This window comes from Notolepis coatsorum (assembly GCF_963971535.1).
Source record: "Notolepis coatsorum genome assembly, chromosome: 19".
Lineage (NCBI taxonomy): Eukaryota > Metazoa > Chordata > Actinopteri > Aulopiformes > Paralepididae > Notolepis > Notolepis coatsorum.
In genome coordinates, this window is record NC_140183.1 from 16,016,161 (window position 1) to 16,034,998 (window position 18,838).

At 42.0% G+C, this 18,838-nt stretch overlaps 1 protein-coding gene across 3 annotated transcripts in view; it reads left to right on the forward strand.

Moving 5' to 3' along the window:
- Positions 1 to 18,838, forward strand: part of ndufaf6 (NADH:ubiquinone oxidoreductase complex assembly factor 6) — a 64,248-nt gene that overhangs the window by 10,119 nt on the left and 35,291 nt on the right. For 2 of the 3 annotated variants that reach the window (XR_014620767.1, XM_084335907.1), the window contains exons 4-7: positions 4,977 to 5,033; positions 14,813 to 14,915; positions 18,183 to 18,229; positions 18,432 to 18,558. Coding sequence is in view for 2 of the 3 variants with exons in the window: in XM_084335907.1 (XP_084192033.1) it covers positions 4,977 to 5,033; positions 14,813 to 14,915; positions 18,183 to 18,229; positions 18,432 to 18,558 (334 nt within the window). In the remaining variant the exon portion in view is untranslated. The remainder of the gene's footprint in view (positions 1 to 4,976; positions 5,034 to 14,812; positions 14,916 to 18,182; positions 18,230 to 18,431; positions 18,559 to 18,838) is intronic. The other variant, XM_084335906.1, reaches the window with a different exon arrangement.

Genomic DNA, 18,838 nt, shown 5'->3' on the forward strand with positions numbered 1-18,838 from the left:
TGGCTTAATCTGGCGAGGGTAACCTCTTGGTCCTTAGACCACATGCTGAGAACAGCGGGTTCCAAGAACTTCTTGGCGTGTTCCCGAAACGCTCTGTACTTTATTGTGGAGACGTGTAACGCATTTAGGACCTAAAAGAATAAATGAATAACGCTTTGTTAATATGCACGTGTGAATCACAAACAAAAACATAATGTATATCTGACTTGTCAATCAAATCAATCAAATCAAATACCTTCTCCATTTGGGTGAAAGATGAGCCAGTGAAAAAAACTGCTGCAGAAAGCTGAATATTTCCAGCTGGTGTGCTCCCGATGAGAGGCTGACTTGCCCACTTACGGCTGTATTTACAACCGGGGCAAACTTGGGAGACAGCCAAGAAGGTCCCTCGCGTAGTTTTGTTGATATGACATCGAGCATCGCACACCGGACACTGTTGAAATAATTCCAGTAGACTGTCTTCGTAAACGATGTATTTCTGGACCTCATAGATTGGTTTTGACGGTTCCCTGCTCGAGAAAAACACAAATAAATAACACGGCACAACTATACAGCTTTTCTATTTTTACGGGCCATGGAGATGTTTGTAACAACTAACTTACGCTAGAATTGAGGGCTCGCTCATCAAAGAGTCAATGTTGAAAGTGGAATCCTGCGGCTCTGGAACATCGATCGAGCTGTAGGTCACTTCATCGTCATCAGACTCCAGTCGTGGTCTTTTACTGGGTCTAAACCCCTTCACAGGTGTTGACGTGGATGGTCCCTGTTGATTAGACCAGTATCCAGTATTTTGGGTCCCAACCCCAACAGATACAGACACGACTTTCGCCTGAACACCTATTTACAAAACATAGTTTAGTCAAACAAGGGATTTATTGATAACTTTGCTCACTCACTCACTCACTCACTCACTCACTCACTCACTCACTCACTCACCCACCCACTCACTCACTGACTCACTCACTCACTCACTCACTCACTCACACACTCACTCACACACTCACACACTCACACACTCACACGCACACACACAGATGAATAATCTTTCGTCTTGTTTACATCAGGGTCCCCCATTTTCAATTCATCAGGACATATATGACATACATGACATACAGATAGTCAGTACTGCTACATCTATACATTTATGACATACCAGATTTGATTTGCAAATACAGTACTGTTTGTGATACTGAAGGAGTCAAGAAAAGGGAGTATATACATTTGACTGTATATACTGTATATATACTGTATATTGACAACCATACTGGGTAATTTACATTGGAGGTGGGGGGGGGGGGGCACACTGTATAAACAAGTAAAACTGTACATTGAGGGGGGGGGGGGGAGACACTATACAAACAAACAAAATTGTACATTGGACTATTGACAAAACCATACTAGGTAAATGACTGTACATTGGAGGGGGTTGGATATTTACAGGGGCCAGTGTTGAATTGCAGTCTCCCGTAGGTGTCCCTTGAGAGATGTTTTGAAAGTGGGTGATCCACATTCCTTTACAGCTTTGGGTGAAAGCGGTGGGTGAAAGGGCCAATCTAAACAATTCTGGGTCACATTATTACATTACATCACATAGAGTTACAAACCTACCTTGACTCTTGACATGTGAACGTAGTGTTTTCATAGAAAGCTGTGTACCAACAGAACGTATCTTTGGGTTGTCTGTCTGGCAACTGAAGTCCCTTGAAGCAGGAGAAAGGCGTACATTGGCGCTGGAACTTGTGGCCTAAGAATGACCAAATAGTAAAACAATTACAATATAATCCAAGCCACAAAATATAACGTTACCTTGTTTACCTCTCACTAGTTGTGTTCTTTTATTTAGAAGTTATGACTAGCTTGCTTCAATAGTTTTCTATAACGTTACTTTATAAAGAGCAGCAGTTATATACTATAACGTTAGATTGTATTTATGATAACATATCTCACCCAACCCCCAATGTTCCCTCACACATACAAACAGTGAACGTAGCTAGCAACAGTCAGTAAGTTAGATGGCTAATTATGACATATCTACTTACTATTTGTGTCGGGTCGCGTATTGAAGGTACAGCTCCTTTGTTTAGCACCAACATGGATACCACGCCAGCATCAAAAATACCTTGATTGGTAACGTCCTCGGTGGAAAAATGTGCAGTACAAACCCGAGTATTAGACGTTGCGACGGAACTTGGAGGGTCGCCAAAAACGAACTTGTTCCATTGTTGGCGAAGTTCGGCATCAACGGGAAAACTGTGCAAAGACGTCTTAGTAGCTTTACAGCCAGGAACGGAACATGTTCTGCGGGGTGTGCTCATCGTGGAATATAGGCGAGTGACGGCATTCCTGTTTCTAGGTAGTAGGTGTCGGCTGTAGGTAGCAAGAATGGGGGCGGGCATTAGCTAAAACCACAGAGCCAATCGCATCACTGTGCGCTATCAACAGCGCCCAGTGACGTGCTCCGGGACGTCAAATCAAAATGACCTGATTTACTAGAGGCAAAGAGGGGATGGGCTGTAACTGAGGAATTCGCCAATATAGTATTTAGGCCCAAAAACACATTGATACGAACTCCTATTACTATAATACAATGCTAGAGACTGAAAAATGACATTTATAATGCATGGGACCTTTAAGGTAAAAACATTTAAAATGCGATTAATTTGCGATTAATCGTGAGTTAACTATGGACAATCATGCGATTAATCGAGTTAAATATTTTAATCGTTTGACAGCACTAATATATATATATATATATATATTAGGGATGTCCGATATTATCGGCATTAAAATGTGATATCGGAAAATATCGGTATCGGTTTTCAAATTTTTTATTCTTTTTTTTTTTTTACATTTCTATAACCTTTATTTACCCAGGCAAGCAAGTAAGAACAAATTCAGATTAAATTTATTGTCAAAAGTATGCATAATGTTGTGTTAATTCCACAACAAGAGATATGTAATGTTAATTACCTGAAATTATTCCATTTTTTGGGGGGGGAAACCCTGCATATATCGATATCGGTTGATATCGGTATCGGAAATTAAGAGTTGGACAATATCGGTATATCGGTATCGGTAAAAAAGCCAATATCGAGCATCCCTAATATATATATATAAAGTGTAAAGTGCAGAGTTCCAGTAAAGACCAGTGCAGTGCAGTGCCAGTGTCACTTGGGGGCGGAGGGGGGGGGGGGGGGGGTATTCCAAAATGAATATTCCAATTGTCTGATCGCGATTTCCAGTATTGATGTCCATCGGGTCCCTGACATGAAATGGGACAAACTATGCATCAAGTGTGCTGGACGCGTTCCAAGTGGCTCGAATGAAGCATTTCACTTGCCCGGGTCCCATTCTCCGCCCGGACCATATAAAATGTAACACACAGTGTGAAATAAGGTTTCAAATGGTAGGCGATACTGCTACTTAGCAGGATTCGGCCGGCATTGCAATCTCGAGGTCTCAGAATGAGTCCCAATAATACACAGAGGTCTATGAGACTGTATAGAATATTAAAATCGAATAAAAGCAAAAACAATGACATTTTCTGGGATTCTGGCGCTCAACCGCTGGCGAGATAACCCGACTATAGTCGGGCATGGCGCTGAATGTGTTAAACTGGGTACATTTACAAATGAGTACTACTGAGTGTGCTAATCAGATGTATGTACAGAGTTGTAGTATAATATGTACAGTGATATAGGTATAAAGACAGTTTGGTAGTAGTACCGTAGTAGTCCTACTGGCCAGCAGTGTAACTAGTAAGAGTAGGATATGTACAGATATAGATATAGTATCTAGAGATATGTAAAAGGATTATGTGCAGGTAAGTACAGACAGGTGTGGATAGATATATTTGCGAGAGAATAAATATATATATAAAGCATTATTACATGGCGTTTTCACATTCGCCGAAATGCTTGCTTGTGATTGGTCAATAGCGCTCATCAGAGGTCCGTTATTACTCGATAACGGACCTCTGCCGAACAATAATGGCCGCTGTGCACAGCTGTTCGCAATCAAGCCCACTGACACACTGCATCAGTGCAGCCAATCAGACACACCTGCCTGCTGCACTGACAGCGGAGTGTGTGTGACGATGACAGCGGAGCCAGAACAGAACTGCGTCTGCATTTGATCTCGTCTTGTCGATGTAAAATGAATTAGGTATATTGTTAGTAAGTTAGCCATGTAATAAGCGGGATAAGCAGCTTTTATCCAAAGCGCTTTACAATTTGTTCCTCACATTCACCCATTCACTCATCGACACGCTGCCGGGAGGAGCTGGAATCGAACCGGGAACCTTCAGATTAGCAGGCAACTGCTCTACCCCCTGAGCCACTGTCTCTACCCCCTGAGCCACTGTCTCTACCTCCTGAGCCACTGTCTCTACCTCCTGAGCCACTGTCTCTACCTCCTGAGCCACTGTCTCTACCCCCTGAGCCACTGTCTCTACCTCCTGAGCCACTGTCTCTACCCCCTGAGCCACTTTCTCTACCCCCTGAGCCACTGTCTTTACCTCCTGAGCCACTGTCTCTACCTCCTGAGCCACTGTCTCTACCTCCTGAGCCACTGTCTCTACCCCTTGAGCCACTGTCTCTACCTCCTGAGCCACTGTCTCTACCCCCTGAGCCACTGTCTCTACCCCCTGAGCCACTGTCTCTACCTCCTGAGCCACTGTCTCTACCTCCTGAGCCACTGTCTCTACCCCCTGAGCCACTGTCTCTACCCCCTGAGCCACTGTCTCTACCCCCTGAGCCACTGTCTCTACCCCCTGAGCCACTGTCTCTACCCCCTGAGCCACTGTTGCCTCAATTATTGATGTTGTTTAACACCAATTACTGTTGTTTACTGCAAAATACCATCCAGTCTCCATAGTCAAGTATAGATTTTTGGAACCAGAGGGCAGAGCTAAATGAAACCTCTCCCCGGTGCTCTGTGTGTACCCTATGCTAAACACGTTTTTGTTTGTTTTGCAGGCAGTGAGGAAACATTACCTAACAAAGAGGTGGTTGCTGAGGATCATAACAGAAAGAGTAAGAAGTCATTATTTATATTTGTACAGTATCGTGACGTCACTTGCTTACTTTTACTTACATCTGTCACTTTAATCTGTCACATGTGAGATTGTACTCCTGAAATGGTTAAAGGTATCTGTCTGTCTGTCTACACATCTCTCTCTACACATCTCTCTCTACACATCTCTCTCTACATCTCTCTACATCTCTCTCTCTACACATCTCTCTCTACATCTCTCTACATCTCTCTCTCTACACATCTCTCTCTACATCTCTCTACATCTCTCTCTCTACACATCTCTCTCTACATCTCTCTCTCTCTACACATCTCTCTCTCTACATCTCTCTACATCTCTCTCTCTACACATCTCTCTCTACATCTCTCTACATCTCTCTCTCTCTACACATCTCTCTCTCTACATCTCTCTACATCTCTCTCTCTACACATCTCTCTACATCTCTCTACATCTCTCTCTCTACACATCTCTCTCTACATCTCTCTACATCTCTCTCTCTACACATCTCTCTCTCTACACATCTCTCTCTCTACACATCTCTCTCTCTACACATCTCTCTACACATCTCTCTACACATCTCTCTCTCTACACATCTCTCTCTCTACACATCTCTCTACATCTCTCTACATCTCTCTCTCTACACATATCTCTCTACATCTCTCTACATCTCTCTCTCTACACATCTCTCTACATCTCTCTCTCTACACATCTCTCTCTCTACACATCTCTCTCTCTACACATCTCTCTCTCTCTACACATCTCTCTACACATCTCTCTCTCTACACATCTCTCTCTACACATCTCTCTACATCTCTCTCTCTCTACACATCTCTCTCTACACATCTCTCTACATCTCTCTCTCTCTACACACCTCTCTCTCTCTATACATCTCTCTCTAGAGTCTCTACACATATCTCTCTCTCTACACATCTCTCTCTACACCTCTCTCTACACCTCTCTCTACACCTCTCTCTACATCTCTCTACATCTCTCTCTCTCTACACACCTCTCTCTACACATCTCTCTCTCTACACACCTCTCTCTACACACCTCTCTCTACACACCTCTCTCTACACACCTCTCTCTACACACCTCTCTACACATCTCTCTCTACACATCTCTCTCTACACATCTCTCTCTACACACCTCTCTCTACACACATCTCTCTACACCTCTCTCTCTACACCTCTCTCTACACACCTCTCTACACATCTCTCTCTACACACCTCTCTCTACACACATCTCTCTACACCTCTCTCTCTACACCTCTCTCTACACACCTCTCTCTACACACCTCTCTCTACACATCTCTCTACACCTCTCTCTACACACCTCTCTCTACACATCTCTCTCTACACACCTCTCTCTACACATCTCTCTCTCTACACACATCTCTCTACACATCTCTCTACACATCTCTCTCTCTACACACATCTCTCTACACATCTCTCTACACACATCTCTCTACATCTCTCTCTCTACACACATCTCTCTACATCTCTCTCTCTACACATCTCTCTACACATCTCTCTACACATCTCTCTACACATCTCTCTACACATCTCTCTACACATCTCTCTACACCTCTCTCTACACACCTCTCTCTACATCTCTCTCTCTACACATCTCTCTCTCTCTACACATCTCTCTCTCTCTACACATCTCTCTCTCTCTACACATCTCTCTCTCTACATATCTCTCTCTCTCTCTACACATCTCTCTCTCTCTACACATCTCTCTCTCTACACATCTCTCTCTCTACACATCTCTCTCTCTACACATCTCTCTCTCTACACATCTCTCTCTACACATCTCTCTCTACACATCTCTCTCTACACATCTCTCTCTACACATCTCTCTCTACACATCTCTCTCTACACATCTCTCTCTACACATCTCTCTCTACACATCTCTCTCTCTCTACACATCTCTCTCTACACATCTCTCTCTCTCTACACATCTCTCTACACATCTCTCTACACATCTCTCTCTCTCTACACATCTCTCTCTACACATCTCTCTCTCCACATCTCTCTCTCTCTCTACATCTCTCTCTCTACACACCTCTCTACAACTACCTATCTTTATCACCCATTCTTCTCTATTGACTGTCCAACATGTAGCCAGAAAGGAATGTTGCTGGGCAGGTGTAGTAGTGAAATGTTCTCAAAGTGGGGTCTTTGAGGCAAATGCAGGAAGAGTTTTTATTTCGTATATAATGTCTAGGCCTGCATAGGTGTAAGCAAAAATAAAACAATGAAAAGACTAATGTTGTCTGTCAGACCAGGCTAGATGAGGCCAAATACAAAACCTTGTTTTTGTTCTATTCCAAGCTGCATTTTAGCATGATGTGACTGATGGGCCTCAGACTGCCTCCTCAGCGAGGTTACTGTGCTGACTCTGCAGTGACAATGTTGATTTCATATTCATATATATATATGTCCATTATTTGATAATAATACAAACATGTGAATATAACCGAACAGAACAAAAAAATTATATATACATACAAACACATACATATACACACACACACACACACACACACACGCACACACACACAAAACATCATTACTACAATATAAAAGCTGGGCTTTACAGTATATAAACAAGTACAGAAACAAATGTGTGTGTTTTGGGAAGGGGTTAAAGGGGTTAAAGGTTATCAGGTTCAGTCGTCTCCCATCCCTGATCCCCATCCCCCAATATTTCTGGAACAAAGGAAGTCACCCTAAGATGGAAAGAGAACACTATACAGGAAACAGTGATTAGGTTATTATAGAAACAAACCATTGATTTCCATTGATTTAGAGGAGGTGGTCTTGTATCTTTCCAGTTTTTTAGTATTCGTTTCTTCATTATTCATTATTAATGATGTAAAATTATCCATTATTTGTTGGGTATTTTATGGCTGTGTCATAGTTACTGTCTTGCAAGAGACAGAGCGATGGTGTTAATCTTCTATATTTACAGTATGGGTAACAGAGTTGTTGAGAGCCAAGTCTCATAAGAGGTTAGTTTTTGTGCAGTTTCAGAAGGTGTGGATGATGGAATATTTTTTTATTTGGCATTTAATACATGTATCTAAAATAGCACTGTTAATTATTTTTATTTTGTCTCGAGTAGAATACATTCTGTTAATTAATTTGTATTGGATGAGTCATACAGTATATGTTCATTTGTTATGTCTCTGGTTAAGTCCAACATTCACCCCAATTATTTATTGGGTCCCTATTCAGATCTTGCTGCCAACCTTTAAATGTTATCTTATTTGTATTCATTAGATCATTAATATAGTGTATTCCTTTATTTTCTATCCAGTTAATTGGCTTATTTTGGATAGTTATCCATTGTTCCACTCTTTAGTTCTTTGGTATTGTATTGAATAGGTTCTCCCATAGTAACTTGTATTGTATTGAATAGGTTCTCCCATAGTAACTTTTCTATTTTTCCAGCTTTTTTATCTTAATTAGTTGTTTGATATGTTTTCCCCTATTTTTTAAAACCTTTTCTTGGAATGAGCTGCTTTCATTGTGTGTTTTCTATAATATCCATGATTATTCTGGGGAATTGTTTTGGGCTCCTTGTCGTCAAATATTTGTTATTATAGTAGTCTGACTGATTTGTTGACCATTATTTACTCAGTTACTTGTTATTCGAGCAAGACCTCCAGAAAATAAGTCAATTATGCACGCTTCATCACCTTTCAGAAGGCTTTTGAACACACGCTTGAGCATAGACCCACTCGAAGGATATTTAATTTGGAAGCGAAGTGAGATCTCTTCAAGAATGTAGAATAGAATTGTGATGTGATATTCAGGACACGCAGAATAAATTATTCCTTGTGCATATTTATAATATATTTTACATATAATATATATATAGGAAGGAAGTAGTGATCAGAGGACAGGCCCAACGGAAGGCAATCAAAGAACTTGCCACTGCAGCAGAACAGAGCAGTCACTGGTTGTGGCTGAAACGTAGAGACGCATCATGGGCTGCTAAATGAACACGTGGTGCCACCGTGTGACACACACCCAGGCCTGATCAGCCTGTGGTGGGCCAACCTCGGCAGAGGGTGTATTGTGATAAATGGCCGAAACACCCAATGAGGTCGGGGAGCACAACTGAAGATGTGTCGTACTGGTGGCACCACGTGATCATTGCCAAATTCCACCCCACTCCAACCTCATTCAATTGTTGTGCTGAATATTTAGGGATCTTTAACAACTAGTCCTATTAAGAATGCTATATATATGCAAAGTCTATCCAAAAGTCAAAGATCATCTTGTGCACAGTTACGTTACGTTCATAGAAACGGGTAGATTCATTACATTCAGGTACATTACTCTATTAGTAATTGTAACTGAGGGGTACAATTCCCTGACTGTATTAAAGATTGTGATATATTAAACCACTACTAGTTATGTACTTTAACTACTGGCCATACAGTACATGAATATATATGGTGAACACCCACACAAGAATACGGCATTGACACATAACGTTCTATTTGGAGGGTATTTATTATTATTAAGCAACGTTAGGTTACAGATTGAGAATTAGGCTCGCGCTTGTATGGCGAAGAACATGCGTAAAGTCAGTCAAGAGCGTAAGTCAATGAGAATAGTATGAATACTATGATGGGTCTAAACTGACGCCACCTGTGGTATAGCAATTACATAGGGCACACTAGTACCAGCTGGAGACACTGGGGGGTTCCCTCCGGGTGTAAGGCCGGCAGGGGTAGAGGAATGTTCGGGTACAAAGTCTGGGTCAACGAGGAATAACGAGGCTCCAGATACAGGAGCCAGTGCATGTACTCCCTTGATCAGCAGACAAAGCAGCAGTTGTAATCCAAGTATGCTCGCCAGCATGGACGACAGCTAGCCAGCCTCTTCCTAGAGGCGGGCCCGAGTGATGATCCTCACGGGGGTAAATCCCAAACGACAGTGGGATCGACGGTTCTCTGCTCCAGCGGTCACGGTCCCAAAGCAATATAATCCAACCAGAAATGGTTCTGCGGTCGCCGGTGTAGGTTCTCCGGTGTACATATCCAACGGTTCTCGCCTAGGACTCCTCGGGTGGGGGCACGAGTTTAGGCCGCCCAGCCTGGTTAAGTGCACTAGCTATATACACGACGAACCGGTGGTAATGCTGGTCACTGAAGAACTGTAGCCGCACGATACACTATAAATGATAGACTATTACTTCACATTAGATTAAGTCGAACTCGACGTTACTGCGTTAAACTCTGACACTTTAGTATTCCACTCGCACGCGGTTCTCAATACTCTATTTAGATGCAAGGTTGCTAACTTCACTGCACGTTGACTCGTGGTGAAGGCATCAAGGTTTGAACTGAACTGAACTGAACTACTGCTGTTTATACCTGCGCCGTATTTATACGTAAGGTGAATTATCTAGTGCCAACCTCAGTTCTGTCTCGTATTACTGCGCAGACTCTGGACATGTTGAGACATGCCCGGAGTTGCCTTTGAACTTGCCGTTGGGGGCTTGGCCGTTGGCGCCTAGGGGTCGCTGTCCAATAGGAGAGCGAATATTACTCTGGTTTGTACCCAGGTAAAGGGATATTCCGTGTATATATACAAATAATATACAAGGGATATCAAACGATATACAAATATTCTACAAGGGATATCAAGCAATAAATATATATATTCGGTTTAATCTGACCCTTTGTAACAGTAATAGAAACTGGTAGATTCATTACATTCAGGTACATTACTATTAGCCATAGAAACAGGTAGATTCATTACATTCAGGTACATTACTATTAGCCATAGAAACAGGTAGATTCATTACATTCAGGTACATTACTATTAGCCATAGAAACAGGTAGATTCATTACATTCAGGTACATTACTATTAGCCATAGAAACAGGTAGATTCATTACATTCAGGTACATTACTATTAGCCATAGAAACAGGTAGATTCATTACATTCAGGTACATTACTATTAGCCATAGAAACAGGTAGATTCATTACATTCAGGTACATTACTATTAGCCATAGAAACGGGTAGATTCATTACATTCAGGTACATTACTATTAGCCATAGAAACGGGTAGATTCATTACATTCAAGTACATTACTATTAGCCATAGAAACAGGTAGATTCATTACATTCAGGTACATTACTATTAGCCATAGAAACAGGTAGATTCATTACATTCAGGTACATTACTATTAGCCATAGAAACAGGTAGATTCATTACATTCAGGTACATTACTATTAGCCATAGAAACAGGTAGATACACCTGAGGAGGAAACACTGTTTGTTATTTGATTTAAGAGACATTTTAAACGAAATCCGTTTTCTGTTCAACTGTCCTTTTTATACGATAATAATAATAAGAAATGTTATGTTTTAGGGAAGGTTCTTACTTCTTTGACAAAATGTATTTATAATTGATATGTTTATATACAATTGAGTTTGTAAAATGGGGTTGATTTTTGTGTTGTGTTGGGCATCATTGTAATGATGATATGTAGTCGTGTGGGCGTCATTGTAATGATGATATGTAGTCGTGTGGGCATCATTGTAATGATGATATGTAGTCGTGTTGGGCATCATTGTAATGATGATATGTAGTCGTGTGGGCATCATTGTAATGATGATATGTAGTCATGTGGGCATCATTGTAATGATGATATGTAGTCGTGTTGGGCATCATTGTAATGATGATATGTAGTCGTGTGGGCATCATTGTAATGATGATATGTAGTCGTGTGGGCATCATTGTAATGATGATATGTAGTCGTGTGGGCATCATTGTAATGATGATATGTAGTCGTGTGGGCATCATTGTAATGATGATATGTAGTCGTGTGGGCATCATTGTAATGATGATATGTAGTCGTGTGGGCATCATTGTAATGATGATATGTAGTCATGTGGGCATCATTGTAATGATGATATGTAGTCGTGTGGGCATCATTGTAATGATTTGATTGATTGATTGATTGAAAAGTTTATTAACAGATTGCAGAATGGGTACAGTACAGTACATCTCAATACATACAATTGTTAAGGGGATGCAGACCAGAGAAAGACTTTCGTCTTGTTTCCACCAGGGTCCCCCATTTTCAATTCATCATAACATATATGACATACATGACATACAGATAGACAGTACTGCTACATCTATACATTTATGACATATCAGATTTGCAAATACAGTACTGTTTGTGATACAAAAGTGTCCAGAAAAGGAGTGTATATACATTTGGCGTAGAAACTGTACATTGGAGGAGGTTGGTGGGGTGGGGTTGGGTGGGTTGGGTGAGGGCTGTACATTGGAGGTGGGGGGGGGGGGGGGGGGGGGTAGGGGACACACACACATTTTACACTGTACATTGGAATGTTGACAAAGCCTTACTTGGTCATTTACTGTACAACTAGGTTAGGACATTTGTAGGGGCCAGTTTCGAATTGCAGTCTCACGTAGGTGTTTTTTGAGAGTGTTTTTGAAGGTGGGTAGTGATTCACATTCCTTTACAGCTTTAGGCAGGGCGTTCCACATTGATGTGGCATAATTGCGAAACGTGTTTAGTCCCTTGTTTGAGCCGAATCTGGGTTTTACATGATTTGTGGAGCTCCCTCTGGTGTTGTGATCGTGGTATTCACTGACCTTTGGGAAGTATTTTGACATGTACATGGGTACCTTGGTCGCGTAGTGTATCTTGTAGACCAGGCCCATTGCAAGTTGCTGTACTCTGTTGTCTACTCTAAGCCATCCTAGGTTGTCAAAGTGGGCAGGGGTGAGGTGGGTTCTAGGAGTCAGGTCAAGTAGTAGTCTGACTAGCTTGTTTTGAGATGTTTGTAATTTGTTTTTTAGTGCCTTTGAGGTGCTTTGGTACCATGAGGTGCAAGCATAGTCGTAGTACCCTTGAATGAGTGCTCCTGCTAGAGTCTTCAGGGTATTCTTGTTTACCAGAGAGGAGATCCGGTACAAGAATCGCGTTCGTTGGTTGACTTTTTTTATTACATTGGATGCCATTTTGTCACAGGAAAGATTAGCCTCTAGGATGGAACCCAGGTAGGTAATTTCATCTTTCCTTGTGATAATATTGTCACCCACTGTAACCGAGAAGCCGTCGGTCTTGCTGAGTTTTTTATTTGAACCGAAGAGAATGGACTCTGTTTTGCCCATGTGTAATGATAGTTTGTTGTCGGCGAGCCATATGCAGATTTTGCCTAGTTCCGAGCTGAGGGCTTTTTCAACCTGTAACTTGTTCTTGTCAGAGACCAGCAGGGCTGAGTCGTCCGCAAACAGGAACAAGTTGCAGTCACAAGCTGACGACATGTCATTTGCATAAATTAGGAATAGTAGCGGTCCTAGTATGCTTCCTTGTGGAACACCACAGCTCACTGTGAGGGGGGGGGATAGGGTACCGTTTACTTCCACCATCTGTTCCCTCCCCTCCAGGTAGGATTGTATCCAGCTCACTGATAAACTATCAAAACCAATTGCTTTTAGCTTGTCAATCAGAATGGTGTGATTGACAGTGTCGAAGGCCTTTTGTAGGTCCAGCATGACCATGCCGCAGTATTTGCCCGCGTCCACCTCTTGTTTGATGTGGTCGTTCAAGTAGAGAAGGCATGTGTCAGTGGAGTGGGATGTTCTGAAGCCAGATTGGAATTCGTAGATTAGATTTTTTTCCGCGAGGTACTTTTCGATCTGTTCGTAGACAATTTTTTCCATGACTTTCGAGATGGATGTAAGGATAGAAACAGGGCGGTAGTTACCCGGGTCTAATTTGCTGCCCTTTTTGTGCAGGGGTGTTACTCTCGCAATTTTGAAGTCCTTGGGGACGTGTCCCTGTTTTATGGAGAGGTTTATTATGTGTGTGATGACTGGGGTGATGGCTGCTGCTGAGTCTCTGAGGAATTTGGAGGGGATGTTGTCATGGCCAGTGGCCTTGTTTGGTTGGAGGGCGCTCAGTTTTTTGAGTACCTCATCTGTAGTTACTATTTCCAGTTTGAAGTCGTCTTTGTGGACGCCTAGGTTCATGTAGTATGCTACTATGTGTTCTACCCCATACTGCCCTGAGTGGGAGGGTAGTTTGTTTACCAGTGTTGTGGCTATGTTTGTGAAGAAAGTGTTTAAGTAATTGGCTACATCCAGCTTGTCTGTGATGAGCGTGTTGTCCGTCTTTATGTTTATGTTTGAGAACCTGGTTTTGAGTTTTTTACTGCAGCCTAGTTGATTGTTGAGTAATTTCCAAAGTTCACGTGGTTTATTTTTGTTTTCCTCGGTTTTGTCATTGATGAAATTTTTTTTTGCAGTTTTGATCATGGAGTTTACGTCATTTCTTAGTCTGTTTCTTTCTAGTTTGAGTTCAGTCACGTGGTCTTGGAGTTCACTGCTCGTGCTTTTGGTAAGCTTTGACTGACTTTTACGAAACTCAGAGCATTTTTTGTCTCTGGCTTTCATAGCGGTCAGTATTTCAGTGTGCATCCATGGCTCAGCGCGATTTTTTACCCTGGTGGTTCTTAGGGGGGCCATTTTGTTTAGTATTGATGAAAATTTGGTTTTGAAGCCAAGCCAAGTTTCTTCAACCAGTGTACCATTGAGTTCATCTGACCAGTCCAGACTCTCCAGTTCAAGGTTAAAGGCCTCGCTAGAGTAGGTTTTGAGGTGTATGTGATGATATGTAGTCGTGTGGGCATCATTGTAATGATGATATGTAGTCGTGTTGGGCATCATGGGTGCAGGACACTGACTGAACTGTGCCCACTGTCCCCCAACAGGAGAAGGACATGGAGGACAGGGCGTACAGGAACCTGCAGGAGCTGGAGCTCTACTCCGAGAACACCCAGTCCTCCTTACTCTACCTGCTACTGGAGTGTTTAGGTAAGGGTGTGTGTGTGTGTGTGTGTGTGTGTGTGTGTGTGTGTGTGTGTGTGTGTGTGTGTGTGTGTGTGTGTGTGTGAGTGTGAGTGAGAGAGAGAGAGAGAGAGACTGGTTATAGTGTGTGTGTGTGACTGGTTATAGTGTGTGTGTGTGTGTGTGACTGGTTATAGTGTGTGTGTGGGGGGGGGGCTTTGGGTAGCAGAAAACCTTTCATCTATATTCATCTCGCATGTCTCTTTGGAGAAGCAGGACCACTTAAAACCTTAAGCTTTAAGGATAATTGTGAGGCGAGCAGAACCATCACCTCCAGGTGCATCCTGGTCCCACAGCCCCCCGCCACAGAGCAGAACCATCACCTCCAGGTGCATCCTGGTCCCACAGCCCCCCGCCACAGAGCAGAACCATCACCTCCAGGTGCATCCTGGTCCCACAGCCCCCCGCCACAGAGCCCACAATGATTCTTCTCATAATTTATATTACTAGGAATTAATTTAGTCAGAGGTAGTCCACGGTTAGTGGTTCCATTCCCACCAGGCCTCCCCTAGCTGGACCACTTAGCGTTGCTCGCCTCATTCCACAGCCGGGCAAATTAACATGAAATGAACTTCTGATCTCCCGGGCCACAGTACGTTATGCAATTGATTGACATATATATGATCTACCTTGAAATCTAATGAGCTAACTGCCTGTCAATCGAAGGAGGTGGGACTCATTCTGACTTCACCGAAAACCCAATGTGAAACTGGATGTAAACACTGCGAGAGCGAAGAAAACCTGTGAAAATGGACTGCGAAGGTTTTCAGCCTGTAGGCTATCGAACAACTACAAGAAACTGTCTATTTCTGTTGAAATGTCCCTGGAAAGGGGATTGCCCATAAGTCCTGCCCGTTATTTCCAACTAGAGATGCACTGATCCGACTTTTTCAGTCCCTATACCAAATGCACCACAGGCAATGTGGAGGAGAGAAACCTTAGAAGGGCCGTTCAAGGGGGGATCTCCCTTCTTAGATGTCGGTGATAGTAGTGTTGCGATAAAACAGGCGAAACAGTTGATAAGCATAAAGTGTAATGAAACACAAATAAGTACATGCAACTACTATATAAGAAATTTTTTGAAAGATTGAAAATAGAGCTGATGACGGATCCTGCTCTAATCAGGCCTGTAATCCTGAAAACACTTTGAGTGCCGGCCTCCGTGTCCTATTTACCCCGTTGAATGCCACCACCCACTTCAATGATAGAGCTCTCATATTTGCGAACGCATAAACTATATTCTAAATTATGGCTATGTGTCTAATATGGCCGTCGCTTATCAATGACTTGTTTGCAGTCAACATTGTCGAAAACGGATTGTTTTTTAATCGGTTCATTTCCGTTTTATACCAGTTTGAAAAACGCTCGTTTTTTGAAAGTTTCAGAAAATGTCAGAAGATTCTGTGATAATCGCCCTTTACTGCAATACACTGGAATACACAAAACACATTGTCATTTTTTGGCCTATTTATGAATCGTTTTCAAATAAACGCTAGATTATCTATAGTATATGTGTACTTATGCCAGTGTTTCCCACAGGATTTTCAGAGACTATGGGGGGTGAACCTCCGACCCTCTAGGGGGGTCCTGGGGCATGCCCCCCCGGGACTTTTTTTTGGGTACATTTGAAAGTTAAATGCATCAATCTGGTGCACTTTGAGAGCAAAATAAAGGGGCTAGATCTATGATGAACTTTGTGCTCAAAACACAAAATCGACTAGACTAGTGCTTCCCAATCCTCTCCTCGAAGCACCCCAGCCATTCAATGTATTTGTTCAATTCCACCACCAGCACACCTGATTCAACTTAACTAGCCCTTTATTAGTTGAATCAAGGTGTGCTGGTGATGGAATTGAACAAATACATGGAAAGGCTGGGGTGTCTCGAGGAGAGGTTTGGGAACCACTGGACTAGAGCATACATTTCAGCCATCAAAGAAATTAAGCAAAAGTGGTTACCTGTGTTGAACTGGTTTATTATTATCTTATTTCCTGATCGCACAGATACACACATATGGCACACGCTGATATACAGGTGAAAATAGCTCTGATTATCCCAAGACTGGTAAAAATAGATTCCTTACCTCAGATCAGATGTTCTCCAAAAAGATTATTCCAATTCCTGATCGCCATTCCAAATATCGATCGCGTTTATTGATCCAACGCTGGGTACTGGAAACACACATTCTCCGCTGTTTTGATGGTGGGCAATGACTTCGATCGTCTCCGGTTACTTGTCTGACAAGTAAAATGTGGAAGTAGGACTTTTTTTTCTCCATGCGTTTCATTCAATCCAATCCAAAGGGGTGCAGTACCATCCGGAGAGACGATAGGGGGCTGTATTTTCCCTGTTCGAGTTCAGACAGATCCCCACTGGTAACGTGAGGCTAGATTGATGAAATATGAATGGAAATCGCTAATAAAAAAAAACGATTCAAAAACGGCATACCTCATTTTTGGCACTGAACGGTTTGCATGAAATAACGAATTATGCCGATGGCTGGCACTCAAAGTGTTAATATTTAATGTATGTTGACTTGCAAAACATGTGGCGTTGTTTCAGCAAAAGCCAAAGTATGGCACAATTCAAATAAAGCCACACATCTCTCTCTCTGAATACAACAATGCAGACCCGCCTACGACCCTAGGTCTCTCTCGCATGCAGTGGAATGCCTTTCATCCCATCTACTGTACAGTGTGTAATTTATTTGACCTTGTCTCTTTAATGAAGTGATAATCCTGGCCCCACAGCCCCGAACCACAGAGCCCCGAATGATTATTTTCATATTACATAACCGTGACCATCGCTGCATATAAATGAATTAATTCAGTCAGGGGAATCACTGTCAAATTGTGTCGAGTCTCATGTTTGTTGGTGTCAAATGTTTTGAAGATTGAGATGTACTACTACTAGTAGTCATGTTGTTGTTGTTGTTGTTGTTGTTGTTGTTGTTGTTGTTGTTGTTGTTGTTGTTGATCACACCTTGGGGAGAGCCAAGCCCCAGTGTTCTTCTAGCTAGCCAGGATGAGAGCTCAGTGTTCTTCTAGCTGGCCAGGATGAGAGCTCTCCTTTTAATCAAGCTCATTTAACTTCCATTGTATTTTGTGTAGAATCTGTTTACTTTCACTATTAAATCTGCATTGATCATGAAGAATAGTAAAAGTATAATTGATGAATTTGGTTCCACAGCCCTTAACTAAACGTGTGTGTGTGTGTGTGTGTGTGTCAATCCAGGTGTGAAAGATGTCCATGCAGACCATGCTGCCAGCCACATTGGCAAGGTACCTAATTTTTGCATTTGTTGCATTTTGTACTTTAGTTTTGTATATTGTATATTTTGTATATTGTTTGGTCTTTATTCTTTAAACTTTTTTACTGTATGAAGCACAATCTCAGGAGGCTCATACACAACCAAGCATTTCACTGTAATGTACATGTACCTTATACATGACAAATAAAACAACTTGAACTTGGAACTTGAAGGCCCATGGGATCGTGACTTGTCTACGAGCCACTCGCTACAACAGCAGCCGACGCAAAGTGTACCTGCCCATGGACGTCTGCATGCTGGTGAGTCACAGTGTACCTGCCCATGGACGTCTGCATGCTGGTGAGTCACAGTGTACCTGCCCATGGACATCTGGGACGTTATTGTCAACAATATTTTCAACAATTGTATATGACTTCCTAGAATCTGTGGATCACATCTTTTGTTGTTTCTTTTTGTTGCAAAGAAACTAGTCTAAATCATTTTTTTAAGAAACTAGTCTAAATAAAAAAAAAAATCTATTAAAGAAAGTCCTATAAATCTATTTTAATCTAAATTTGTCTAATTTGAATATATATAATATATTAAAGAAACTAGTCTAAATCACATTTTTATCATTTAT